General features: G+C 43.1%; 1 protein-coding gene across 4 annotated transcripts in view; it reads left to right on the forward strand.

Moving 5' to 3' along the window:
- The window catches only part of FLNB (filamin B), a 476,237-nt gene that overhangs the window by 282,637 nt on the left and 179,483 nt on the right, over window positions 1-14,117 (forward strand). For all 4 annotated transcript variants that reach the window (XM_086939044.1, XM_086939045.1, XM_086939046.1 and 1 more), the window contains exons 20-21: window positions 2,885-3,147; window positions 4,221-4,818. In XM_086939044.1, coding sequence (XP_086795170.1) covers window positions 2,885-3,147; window positions 4,221-4,818 — 861 coding nt within the window. The remainder of the gene's footprint in view (window positions 1-2,884; window positions 3,148-4,220; window positions 4,819-14,117) is intronic.

The following is a 14,117-nucleotide window of genomic DNA, read 5'->3' on the forward strand; positions in this document are numbered from 1 at the left end:
AAAATGATACCAGGGGAATTGGCATCATTTCGGGAATTTGCCTTTAAGCTTTTTACACGAAATTCCCCAAATTACGCCTTCATGCCATGTTGCGTAGTTACGTGCCGTTCGTAGCAGAATTTTATTGCGAGCGCTCTTGAATAATGCAAACAGCCAGAACGCAAGCAGGTTTAGCTCACAGCACTTTTGTATTTTGGGATATTTTTTATTTTGAGTAAAACGTGTCCTTGAGTTAAAAAAATGGGCGCACTGTCACCTTTTACGCAAAAATATAGTGCTAAATGACAAATTTAAATTTCTCATAATTAGGTGTAATTTTCTGGAAATTTTGCTTAATACATTAAAACAAAGTGTACAAATTTCAAACCCCCCATTTAGGATTTGTGTACATTTTCTTCAAAACATGGAACTTACTACTGTGGCAAATGTACAAGTATGGCAGATATTCTGCAGTCGTTTGTGTAGGAGAATGGCTGGGGACATGCATTACCCCAGTAGAGGGGTTACCGTTCTGAAGGTGGCAAACCCTCACCATTTGTAACTTTGTGTTTAAGCACATCCTGTCACAGTGGAGTATCACACTCACTTGTTAGAACCTACTGGTAGAACCTCTCCCAATGACCTCATCACTCACGTAAATTAGTAAATTCTATGTAAAAATCTTCTGTCTGCCACTGCGGTTAATTGGAGGGGGCAGTGGGTAGGAGATGGGGGTTGGAGGATATTTTTCTACCTAAAACTATTGCAGGCAATGGGAAAAAAGGGGGAAAATAATATTTTCAAATTCAGATTGCTTTAAAGCAAGTGTAATCCAGCAGGAATATGCATAGATATTCACCACGTGTGTAGAGTTGCATGTATGCTCTTGTGGATTGTGAATACCTAAAAGTCAGAAATCTGTGCAACTTGTGCAAGAAGCCCTGTGATGCTTAGACGCCTGACATTTACAAGAGTTTTCAAACTGCAGATCTTTAAAATGTGCTAGATTTATAGAGAGAAGTTCATGCCTGTAACAGCTATTCTGCCTCTCGGTGGTCCCCGGGCTCAAGAAATGCCTTTACCATCTGGACACACGCGTGTCGGTCAGACTGCAGTGTAACTTACTCCAAAGCACAGGAGCTTTATTCTGTGGAGCTGGAAGCCGCCCAAGAGCTGGCTAGCACCACCTCACAACTTCCCCATTAAAAGAATGAGGAATTGTGTCAAAATGTAATATACAGTAAACTTTAGAACTGTACTTCTTCTGTTGCCTCTTAAAACGCCAGAATAGATTCTTAAAGAGTGTTAGTCGCTGGTGGGCCCTGTTGTGCTTTTTCAGTTGCCATGACCGTATTTTTTACTTTTTATCTTATTTTAGATACTTTGATATTTTATCTTCAGTAGGTGCTCTACATCTGATTGCTCTTTTGAAATTTCAAATACGTTTGTTTATTAGCAAGCACTGAATATGGTAGTCAGTACCTGGAAACTAAGGGCCTCATTAGGATGGAGGATTTTCCGCATCCTCCGGGCCGGCGGAAGCCACCGCCGGCCCGGAGGATGCGGAAAATCCTCTGCGGACCCACCAAAGACCCACCGCCACATTAGGATGGCTGGTGGGTCCTGGTTTCAGTCCGCTGCTTTTCTACCGAGGTTGGCTTACAACCGCGGCGGAAAAGCACTAATATGGTGACAGTGTCTCTCAGACACCGTCAGCCAAATTAGGATGGGCTCAGAAACATGCTTTTCCGCGGCGGCTTTTCCGCCGTGGAAAAGCATGTGTAACTTCACTGCGGGGGCCCGTTGCAGGCCCCCTAGGTGAAGGGGGGTGGGGGGTGCACATGGGGGGTACCTATGGTACCCCCCTGCATTTGCATGCAGAAAGCGGCAGGCACCGCGCGGTGCCTGCCACTTTCTACATACAAATGCAATGCGTGCATTTTTAACATTGCTGCGGGTGCAGCTTGAAGCCGCACCCGCCGCAATGTTAAAAATAGAGGATGTGACCTCCAGGGTGGCGGTCACATCCTAATTGCACAGGAGGGAACTCCGCAGTCCATGCGGAGGTTCCCTCCTACTCTATGGTGGCGGACGGACTCAGGTCCGTCCGCCATCATAATGTGCCCCTAAGTCTGGACTCTAGGAACTCATCCCATTTCTAAGGCAAAGATGAGTTCTGGCATTCATTCTTAATTTTAGTTTTCTCAGGGCAGACGAGGGAAAGAAAGGGTGAGCTCTTGTTACTATGATTTTCTGATTGAATCATGGAAATGCTCAGTTAGTTCGTGTACTCTTGCGATATTCAGTAGATAGTGGATACTTTCCATCGTGAAGTGTCACTTGTGGTCAGTCTAACCTTGCTGTGCTTCTGCACGGGTTCTTAGACATGTTTCAAAATGTTGGAGATCCAGGTGTCTGATGCAGGGTCTTATGTTTTTTTTCTCAATTTGTTGCCCCATTGGTGCTCGGCACCAATGGGCAACACCGGTGCCTATACTCTCTGCTTGTATCAAACTGAATAATGTATTTCTGGCCCTGGTAGCAAAGAAGTGATAGTTTCCACCTATTTGAAAATCAGAAATAGCTGATATATAAGATATGCAATTGTACAGTAAACTTTTGAGTGAGATGATGTACTATAGTTTGCATTTAGTAGTGTGGTTGTAGTGTATGCATGATTGCCTGGACGTCATTATTCTCCTCATTGCTGTCTCTGCCATATGAATATAAGTCCTAATTCATTTTCAGAGGTATACTACTAGCACAGTCATGTTGGTTTTGGTCACATGATTTTTTACGTCCCGTTCAAAGCAGTGGTACCTGTCCACATTCATACGTGAAGCTCTGAGGTCCAGGTTGCAGTTGTTTAGTAATTGAAGACTTTCTGATCTCCATTCCTTTCTAGGAGTAGAAGTTGGGAAGGACGAAGAGTTTACAGTGGATACAAAAGGAGCTGGAGGTCAAGGCAAACTGGATGTCTTGATTGCTAGCCCTACCAGAAAAGCCGTCCCGTGTCTTGTTGAGCAAGTTCCTGCCAAAGAGCACAGTGTTGCTAAGTATATCCCGAAAGAAGAAGGTCTTTACATGGTTGATGTGAGTTATGATGGTAATCCAATTCCTGGAAGCCCTTTCACTGTGGAGGCAACATTGCCACCAGATCCCAGCAAGGTAAAATGATCATTTGTAGAAGTATTTTTAATTTATATTTTTCTGAAAGCAGCTAAAACTGTTTTACCTGGTCCTGGTGACAAGATGATGGTTCTGTAATAATTTCGTTACGAATATTTCTTCTGGTGTTGCAAATAATAATGTAGGATTGTTAAATACAGAGCATGTCAATTGCACTAGTAATTATTGCCCATCTCTTGATTTAAAAGCCTAGCTATGGCAGAACGTCAAATATAAAAAGGTAACATAAAATAATCTTAAATTATTCTCTGTTTCCAAGGTATATAATACTATTAGCTTGTGACTTTTCCAGGGCTGTCATGCTACCGCTAACAGCGCCCACCCAATCTGGTGGCTGACATCTTCAGTAGGGCCTTGCTGGTAATTGTAGAATGTATTGCAAGGAACTTTATTGGCTCACCTGCCCAACAATCCTGAGGGCTTCCTAAATGTATTTCTATTAGAAGAGCATTGAGTTATTTCACTTAGTGTTAGGATAGTTTGTTTTTGATAAACCGAGGCGCATAGTAAAACGGAGAGAAGATTATAACTAGCTCCCTTCAGCGGAAGTTCCTTCAGAGGGCAGTCTGCCCTCCTTCAGCACTCTATGCTATTCGTTGTGATGATAACTGCCCTCAAAAACGACACACAATCAGAAGAGATCTTAAAATGACAAGGCGCTAAAAGTAAGGTGTTACTTGCTTTTGTTAAGTAGCTTAAGAATTTGTTGCTTATAGAATTATACAACATTTTGGTACAGACCATGGATTGCATTTTGTGCAAGGTTGTTGATTGCGGATTATAAACACGGTGGGAGCACTTTATCTTATTTTCTGACCCCTGTAGGTCATGATATACGCATGATTTTACTCTTGCTTCTCGGCCCCTTCCTACGGACTCATATAATGTGCGACTCGTATAATATGCCCGACTAAAACTCTTTCACGAAAGATTAAATAGTTCTTTTGGAGACCAAAGTGGCAGACATACCTTTTTGCAATACTTGTGTTTAAGTGGGTATTCCCTTTGTTTCTGAGAGTAATTGTTTTGTTTTCTGTATTATTTAATTACAGGTGAAAGCTTTTGGCCCAGGCCTGAAAGGTGGCCTTGTTGGACAACCAGGAGAGTTTACAATTGACACTAAAGGTGCTGGGACTGGAGGCTTAGGTCTTACTGTGGAAGGTCCATGTGAGGCCAAAATTGAATGCTCGGACAACGGTGATGGGACTTGTTCTGTCTCTTATTTACCAACCAAGCCTGGCGAATATTTTGTCAACATCCTGTTTGAAGAAACCCACATCCCTGGCTCTCCATTTAAAGCAGCCATTGAGATGCCATTTGATCCCACCAAGGTTGTTGCAACCGGTCCTGGCCTTCAGCGTGGGAAGGTTGGAGAAGCAGGGCTTCTAAATGTTGATTGCTCTGAGGCAGGGCCGGGGAATCTATCCATGGACGCGGTATCAGATTCTGGGGTTGCGGCTGATGTGTTGGTCCAGGATAACAAAGATGGAACCTATGCAGCCACCTATGTCCCTCTTTCTGCTGGGATGCATACACTTTCTATGAAATATGGTGGAGAACCAGTTCCAAATTTCCCTGCACGTGTGAAGGTGGAACCCGCCGTGGATACTAGTAAAGTGAAAGTATTTGGCCCGGGAATAGAAGGGAAAGGTAAGTGACATTAATATTTTAAGCAAAGTTTATTTCTGTTTACTAGAGTTTGTATGGCCACACACAACACTTCGAAGGTCTAAAGTCTAACATAGATTTAGAGGGTTGGGATGGTCAGAGGATCACAAGCGGCAAGACCGAGCTTCTATTCAAACATACACACACTTGTGAGTCAGGAGCCCTTGTGGAGGGCCAACTGCGTGAGCCCCAAATGGCAAATATGCTCTCAGTTATCCTGAGGTGAAGTTGAGACAGGAAAGCCATGCTATCAAGTCGGCTCCAGCTTTTGAAGTGCCTTGCCATTTACAAACTGGTAATTAAGCTTTCATTACTATAAGGCAATGCAACATTGAAGTATCTCGAGCATTCTAGACAAATTAACTCCCTTGATACCCCCAGTCAGCCATCTTCTAAAAACGTTATAATACTGCTTAGAAAGATTGGCATCTCTACAAAAAGGGAGGGAATGCTGAGCTTGAAATTTACACCATTTTTGTTTCTAGTCACTAACGTCTCCCCTTTTATAGAAATCTGAGTTTGCACTGAGGTCATAAAGGCTGACTCTGTAAGTAAACTTACTTTGGAAAATAACGCTTTATAATCAAGGCAATAAAAGTTGTAGTGTATAACAAGGTTTACGAGCACGCTCTTCTACTGAAAGGTTTCACATTAGGACCTTTTCTGTTTTTGTTTTTTTACATCACCCAAAAAATAAATGTGTAGCCTTCGTGTGCGTAAACTTGAATATCTACTCATATATTGTGCTGTGTTAGGCGAATTTACATTTAAGGCACCGGCCACACTAGTTCTTATTTCTGAACCTGGATCTTGGGCATATATTTTGAGGTAAGATTCGCTCTCGTTTGAATGTAACCCCCTTTCTTGTAACTTTCGGAGCACTATCCATTATTATCTCTACAGGCAATAAAACCAGACCAGGCCAGTCCCTAATCCCTAAGCTTCTTCTAAATGCATTTGTCTCTTAGATCAGAATGAAACAGCCTGAAAATTAGCACTGATTCACCAACATGCCAGGGGAGCAAAAGTGACATCAAACCCTTTAAAAGATTACAAGAAATGACATCATATGACTTTTGACCCTTAAACTTCCCAGGACGCGATGTCACATAACCTCAACTAGTATGCCAACACAATAATTGACATTACTAACATTCTACAGAAACGGTATGATTAGTATATAGTATAACACCACAACACAGACAAATGTCTATTCATATACCACCTGTAGTAGGGGGGCCACATTATCTTTGAAAGTGCTGGGCATAATACTTGGCCTGAATTGTAGGGAGCGAGTGAGTAAGACCTCTGCTTCAAAGCAAGCTCAAATGGGATCTCGCTACCTCCTCCAGTCTAGAAGAAAGTTTTGAGAATAATTGGGTCACTTAGTGTATTTTTAAAGCAGCTTTTTAACATAAACTTGCTAAAAGGTCAGGCTTTGGAAAGACAACTCATTACATATTAAAGTCCTTTCATGTTGTGCCCAGGCAATAAAACCTAACTCTGCCTGCCAGTTGATCTCATTTTTTCAGAATATACTATTGGTGCCTTTATATGTCAGAAATTTCCTCCATTGTGCCAAGGCTTGCACTTTGTTAGGAGTGACATCCATTACCCATGCATGTCCCCTTAGGCCCAAAATTACATACAGTATGCCAGTGCCAGAATTTTGCCATATTGCTGTCCATACACCAATGGTTTATAGCTGGTATTTCAGTTTCAGCATTTGATCATAGTTGTCCTCTCTCAAATACCACGATTGCCCTTCCTTGTGCCAAGCATTACAGTCATGGGTGAAAATTATTTCAAATATTCGTCCAGTATGACCGTGCTAGTATTTTGCCATGGGTGCCTCTATAAACCAAGAATTGCCTTCAGCATGTCAAGGATAATGGCAGTTACACAACACCATATTCTCACCAACATTTGTTCACACTCACTCACGCTCATTCATTCTTACTCACTTGCATTCATTCTCACTCCCTTACACTGTTACTCTCGCTCACCTATTCACACTTATACACTCATTCTTACTCTGACTCACTCGTACCTTCTCACTCACACTCACTTGCACTCACTCTTATTCTCACCCCTCTCTCACATGTATGCACTCGGTGACTCGTTCTTTCAGACTCACTCACTCATATTTACCCTTACTCTCACTCATATGGACTCTCACTCATATTGCCTCATACTCATATTCACTCATTGTCACTCACTTGTAGTCTTATTCTCACTCACTCATTCTCACTCATACTCCCTAACACTCGAGCTCATTCTCACTCAGTACCTTTCACTGACTTTCACTCACTGACTTTCCCTAACACACATGCACACACATTCAAGGATAAACACACTTACACACACACATGCACAAACACACTGTTGCCCGCAGACAACATACATTTAAAACCATTTTTTTACTTACTTTGATGATGCCTGTGAATGTAAGCTCAGAGCTTGTGGGGCTCCATGTTTATACTAACAGTGAATAACAGAGTATTAGTCACTATTTGCATAATAAAATATGAGCAGAAAACAAGGAAAGCAGAAACCAGGGCCCATAAGGGCCCCTGTGTCCTTGGCACTGATTGTGCACCTTGTAAGGCCAGGGGTCAAAGGCAGTGAAGGGTTGCGAGGGACAAGCTAGGGGTCACAGCTGCGATACCTGGTGACCCCTAAATTACATCCATTAGACTGAATGCGTTCATCAAAACACCATGGCTCTTGTTTGTCTGTTCATTCCGCTCTTGTGTTATTAATATATGCTTTGTATTTGATTTATCCTCTCCTTTATTAACCTCATCTATGCTCAAGACGAGCTGAGCTCGTCATGAGGCACAGTGCAGCTGCACTCATGACGAGCTGAGCTCATCACGGCCGTTGGAACGTTGCACGCGGGGATAATTACCCCGCTGTGCTGAACGTTCGAAAAACGGGTGTGGTTGTGACGAGCCCTGCTCATCATGAGTGCAGCTGCACTGTGCCTCATGACAAGCCGAGCTCGTCACCAGCACAGCGGCGCCGCATGCGGCCCCCCCCCCACAGCAGGGGGGAAACACCCCGCAGCGAAGTAGTTAATAGAATGGCTGTCAGAACCTGTATTTTTACTAGAAATTTAGAGCTCACTCTTGCTGCTTCTTTTTTGCTACCCCTCTTTTGCTACCCATCTTTGTCACTGCTGTGGTGCCAGGTTGATGGTTACAAAATTAGTTCTGATGAATGGTTCTTTCTCCGCATTCTTCGGCCTTTACACTCCTCCCAGGTGCCAAACTGCATCCACAAACTGTAACAACTCATCTGTGCTGCTAAGTGGTGCCATGGCTCTGGTTCGACTTCAAGCTCCACCCCAGATATACATCACAGCACCACACAAGGTGCCACCGCAGTGCACTGATGAAAGTTACTTTTTATGTGGCCTTGGGATGCGGTACCAGTGTTGTTTTCCTCTGAACTTTCGGATAAATGTTTGCAAACTGCAATGTTTAGGGATAGTGCCCCCTCCAAAGGGCTCTGACTTTAAGCATTGCCACTCCTGTGACCAGCAGATGTCTATATTGGACCCATACAACATCTCCTAGTGGTGCCTCGAGCCTCGTAATGATTCCAAGTTCTGCGAGAACTGTGGATGCATAAATGCAAAGCAATGAAAGAGAGAGAGGCAAAACTCTTTATGGCTCAGACCGTCTTTTGGGTCCTTCTCTGGAGGGAAGTGGATTTGTTTATGTGAATGTCCTTGAACTGACCTGCCTGCAGAAGAAGTCAAATCCGATTGTCTCATCGAGATTCATCATCCTACTTTCTCCTCCACTAAACCCTTGTTGCGCTTTAATGATGCCTTGATGGACCCCATATTAATGGTTTGGATAAAACAGGCTTCTTCACCAGGTTGTCAATCATCAGTTTTCCTACAGTCATTGTCTTGATCTGGGGGATCCATAAATCCTTGAAAGCTTACACCTGTGAGAAATTGGGTTGAGTAGGGTGAACAACAAAAGTCAGTAAATTAACCTGCGCTTAACCCTCCTGTAGCGTGCTACAAAAGCAATCAGGCGTAACTTGAAGGCAATGTGTAAAGTATTTATGCAGAACACAAACCGTAATAGAGTCAAAACACAACACAAGAAAAATCCACACCAATTTAGAAAAATAAAGTAAATTTGAGAAACTTATTTGACATCACAACCACAAAAGTCTAATCCGTAGAACTGGAGTTGTGAATCTTTAAAGTAAAAAAACTAGCACCTAAAAAATCAAAGCGCCACCACGGACATCTAATCGTGCGAGTCAGAGTCAGATTAGAAAAATATGGTGATTGCAATGGAGCGCGAGCCGGATATAAGAAGTGGATTGGGCACGGCCAGTGCTTACCTTCGGACTTACAGGAATTTTTAAGAAAAAGTTGCTGAGAATGGAGACGTTCAACTGGGCAAGGCTGCAAGCGATGTCATTGCAGGAGCTGCATTGCTGAGAAACCACTGGACGAAGTCACAGGGAAGCTTTCTGTGTTCAGACTCTCTTTTTTGGTAGCCGAAAATCTCCAGCGGTATGAAGCTGGAAGCTGTAGCAGACAAGAGTTTCACAAGGCCGGATACTCTCTTGGCAAAGGAACGCTGGACAGTATTTGCTTCTCCAGAGAAGAACACAGCAGGAGCTGCTGCCAAGTCAGGCTGACCAGCGATGCACCTTGGACTTTTGAGTCTCTGAGACTCCGACCATTATTCTTCCATAATTCCAAATGCAAAGTGCTGATGCGACAGTGCAAAATTTGTTCTAAAGTGCAAAGATTCAACTAAAAGAGCATCAGGCTGGAGCATGTGCTCGTCGCTCCAGGCAGCAGTGTCAATTCGTATTCTCTGATTTCTCATTTTTTATTGTCATGTCTAATATTGTCTCTTCCATGATACCAGGTATAAAGTGTAGATGTAACAGTGCAAAGTTCAATATACAGTACAAGGATGGCAGACTAAAACTTTTAGTTGTACCTCCTTCATATTGCTACAGCTGTTAGCAGACTTTTGTCTGACAGTAATCTGACCGCTTTTTTAATGCATTTTACGTAGGCTGCTATCACCTGGGGACATTCACCAATTAAACTAAAAAGTAGCGTATGGCTACATGTTCTTATGCTTGTCTGATTTTTGCAGCAGAGCCTCACGTTCACTAAGAAGTTTAGGGCAAATTCATACAATATGAATCAAACTTTCCTTATGTGGATTGAAAGTCTACACTCGGATGAAAGAGGTTTCGAGGACCATTTTGGCAGGCAGTCTGCAGTTTGACTCAGGCCAATGCGCAGGTGTAGCGACTTGATTTTATAAAAGAATCTGAGCAAGACTGTTAAGTACCACTGCTGACAGGGTTGTTTATAAGAGCCGATGACCATCCACGCATGACTTCCTGTGCTAAAATCTTGCTTATCCCTGTTCCATAAAATCCTCTTTGTTTGTTTAAAGATGTTTTAAAGAGGTTGGAGGCGGTGGCGATTCCCATACTTCATTTGCCGCCAGCTCATTCGAGGTCATCTCAAAAGCCTGCGTCCAGCTATTTGTTTTAGTCGGGATAGCAATTTGAATTTCTTTCCACATCTGAAAGCGCAATGTCACCTGTTTGGACAGTCTTACTCGTGAAATGTACCTAAATAAAGAACCAAGTTGAACTCGCACTTGATTAAGCAAGCCAACTTCCAGCAGTGTCTGGAACAGAGAGGCATTTTGAGGGAGTTGAAAGAGGAGGCGAAATGTCTTGCCTTTTGCAGAATGAAGAAAGAACTTCCCCGGAAAGGCCTCTTTTCCAAAGCTGATTGTTGGAAGGAACTTGGCCTTTATCACTGTAAGAAGAGGTGCCAAAGTTGGGCAGTTTGCGGTGTAGGGATTGAAGGGCTGCAGCTAAGGAGGTGGGCTTTGGCCTTAATGAGCCAAGATGTAAAGGATAAGACAGGCGATCCTGCAAGATATTTATAGCCGGAGGTTCTTGGGACCGGCAGGCTGTCCAGGAGCCAGCTGCCTTTCTTTTCAATATTCATTTTGAACACTACAGTCTGAGTCTTTGTAAGAGTCACAGCCATTTTATTTTCAATACAGTAATTATGGAGGCTGTTTAATAGCAACACACAAAGATGATGGCCAGAATGCTGAACACTGTCAAACATTCACCCCCAGTCACAGAGCTGGGTTAAATCCATTGTTTTCTTGCTTCCCATGCCACCCTATGTTGGACCCAGCCATATGTAAATCAGCCTTGACCCTGCTTCCAGTGGGGACAGTCCAGCCCGAACTGCCCGGCCAGGTCCTCCCTGGACCGGAGAATAAGTATCCCGGGACGGGTTTCGGGGTATTACCTACATCTGGGTGTACCCTTCCCACTTAGAGCAACTATAGCAACACAAAATGATGCTGAAAAAATAAAACTTTCACCCCCATTCAAGAGATCTGTGATTAATTCATTGTTCGTTTGCTCATCAGGCCTCCCCAGGTTGGGCCCAGCCACATAAAAATCAGTCTTGACCCTGCTCCCAATGAGAACAGTCCAACCCAAACTGCCAGGCTAGGTCCTCCCTGGAGCGGAAAACAAGCATCCTGGGACCGGTTTCGGCATATCCCCCCTCATCAGCCATGCTAGTTTGAATCAGTGGCATAGCAAGTATGGACTCACGTCTGGGCATACCCTTCCCGCTTAGGGCAACTATAGCAACAAACACAGATGATGGATGGAATGCTGAACATTGTTAAACATTCACCTCCAGTCACAGATCCGGGGTAAATCCATCTTTTGTTTGCTCACCATGCCACCCTAGATTGGACCCAGCCATATGCAAATCAGTATTGACCCTCCTCCGAGTGGCCTGGCTTGGCAGTTCGGGCTGGACTGTTCCCATGAGGAACAGGGTCAAGACTTATTTGCATATGGTTGGGCCCAAACCGGGGTCCCATGATAAGCAAAATAATGTTGTATTTAACCCAGTTCTCTTGACTGGGGGTGAGTGTTTGAAAAGTTTCAGCACTCCTTACATCATCTTGTTGTGTTTGCTATTGTTTAAAAGCCACTGTAGCCCAATTCCAGTCTGCTTCATTAGAGCTACATCATCAGCATACTATAATGAAGTCACTTGAGAATGCTCCTATCTTGGCTGGTGTGATTTGGCTGTGTCTAGATGTGGGCCTAAGTCTGAAATTAAAAGATTAAAAAGCACTGAAGTAAGGCCACACCCTTGTTTCAAGCCCCTCTTGAAAGCACTTTTGGACGACAAGCTGCTATTAGTGCCAAGTTTGACCTTCGCCCAATTTTTTGAGAATAAAAGTTGGATGGGGCATAAGAAGTTTGCAGGGATGTTCCAACCAGCCACCCTTTTCCATAGAAGATTTTGATTAACGTGTTCGAAGACCTTAGAGAAATCCACAAAATAGGTTTATAGAAGCTGTTTTTTATTGATGACATATTTCTTGGCTAGCAACAAGAGTGCGACCAAGTTATCTGTACTGATAGATTTGGCTCTGAAACCTTTTTGATTGAATACAAACAAGTTTTCTCTTTCCGGCCAGTCTTCCAACTCGGCCAATAGCAAACTAGCGAAGGTCTTTGAATCCACATCCATGAGGGCAATCAGACAATAACTGCCTGGGGAGGTATAGGGGCCTTTCTTATATATTGGCTGAAAAATAGAACCGCACCGGGATTCTGGTATCACCTTCTCAGATAAACAGAAATAGAATAACGCGTGGAAACGGGCACATCAAAACTCACAATCTTGTTTGATTATAGCTGCAAGGGGCCATTTGGCAGGTGCGCCGTTTCCTCAATTTTTCTTTGATTTCCCTCAGGGACAAGGGCAAAGATGTTGTAGGGTGATCCTTATACATCAGGAGCGCATGCAAATCCTGGCTTTTGCATAGAGATTCGATATGCTCATGCATGATTCCTGTGTAACATTATTGCCTTTTATGGGTGTTGAATCTCTATCAAGTTGGTTAATTAGAGAACATAAAGATTTACTATTACTACTTCTGCAAGCTTGCACACTGCCTATCCAATCATGATCAGCTTGGGATCTTTTACTGACCATACTTCCATTGTATCCGCTTTTCGTAACTCCCTGAATTTTTCCAGCTAAGTTGTGGAATCCGAATGGGAATTAATGTCATTCATTGCTGAAGTTTTAGAGTATTCGAGTACCATTTTGTTATGTTTTCGTGGTAGAGATCTCAGTGAGGACCGTTTATTTAGTTTTAGGAAGTATGTTTTAAGTTCATCATGAGTCTTTTGGTATGTTATAAATGAGTCTTCTAGGTCCCAATTTAATGGTATACTAGTCTGCTTCCACTTATACGAGGACAATGAGAGGGGGGTTCTACTTAACCCTTTGCCTAAGAAAGCTTGTGTCTTCTGTGCCAATAACACAATTTGCTTATAATAACTCGTTGGAGTCCTAATACCAATGATCTGAGGGTAATGGCCACTCTTTGCATCTTGGAGTTATCTCAAAACTCACTATTTGTTGAAAAAAGGGAGATTTACAAAGGTTTAGTCCAAAACAGATTCAGCTTTATGAGACTATCTTGCGGCAGTCATTGGAATGTTCCTGTGGCAGCGCCGATTGGGTTCTCAATATTCAAGAGCCTCTATGTGGCTAATTTATTTCTAGAGCTCTATTTAGAGATTTGTATTGGTAGGCCCCAGCGCATGTCTGTTCTTCTCAGGCTGCCACTTCTAAAATGATTTGCCAAATTTAGATCAAAATCACTTGTAAATAATCGAGGGACTCCGGTGTATGAAGCTTCCAATTCTGTAAGGGAATTTTCTTGCATTTTAATATTTTACTTTTTTTGCCAGGAGCCTGGGTTAATGTACACATTTTAAAATAATTAGTCTAGTTTTGGTTGCAAAATCCCAATTGTATATTATTAAGCCAAGTGTGTGGTGAATTAAGTTCCAAGCGGCATCAGCTGAAAGATTTACCCAGCGTCACATATATTGAAAGGTCGCCCCGTAGGGTGGCCCCCTTTTTCCTGGCTTTTTCTGCTGGGGTGAAAATTCCTGCAAAGCCCTCCAGTGGTACTTCCTCCATTTTCCATGTTTCTTTAACCGCATCGCTGCTCAGCTCGTAATCCGCACACGACCACCGTGGCTGATGACGAGCTGAGCTCGTCATCAGCATCGAAGGGGTTAAGGCAGGCATCAAAACTCCTAAAATACGACTCCAGTTCTGGATCTGAATGGAGTTGCTTAATTCCTGCTATATTCCATGAGATAGATGGACATGAACATGGACCATGGAATCTTAT

The sequence above is a fragment of the Lissotriton vulgaris genome, chromosome 9 (assembly GCF_964263255.1).
Source record: "Lissotriton vulgaris chromosome 9, aLisVul1.2, whole genome shotgun sequence".
Lineage (NCBI taxonomy): Eukaryota > Metazoa > Chordata > Amphibia > Caudata > Salamandridae > Lissotriton > Lissotriton vulgaris.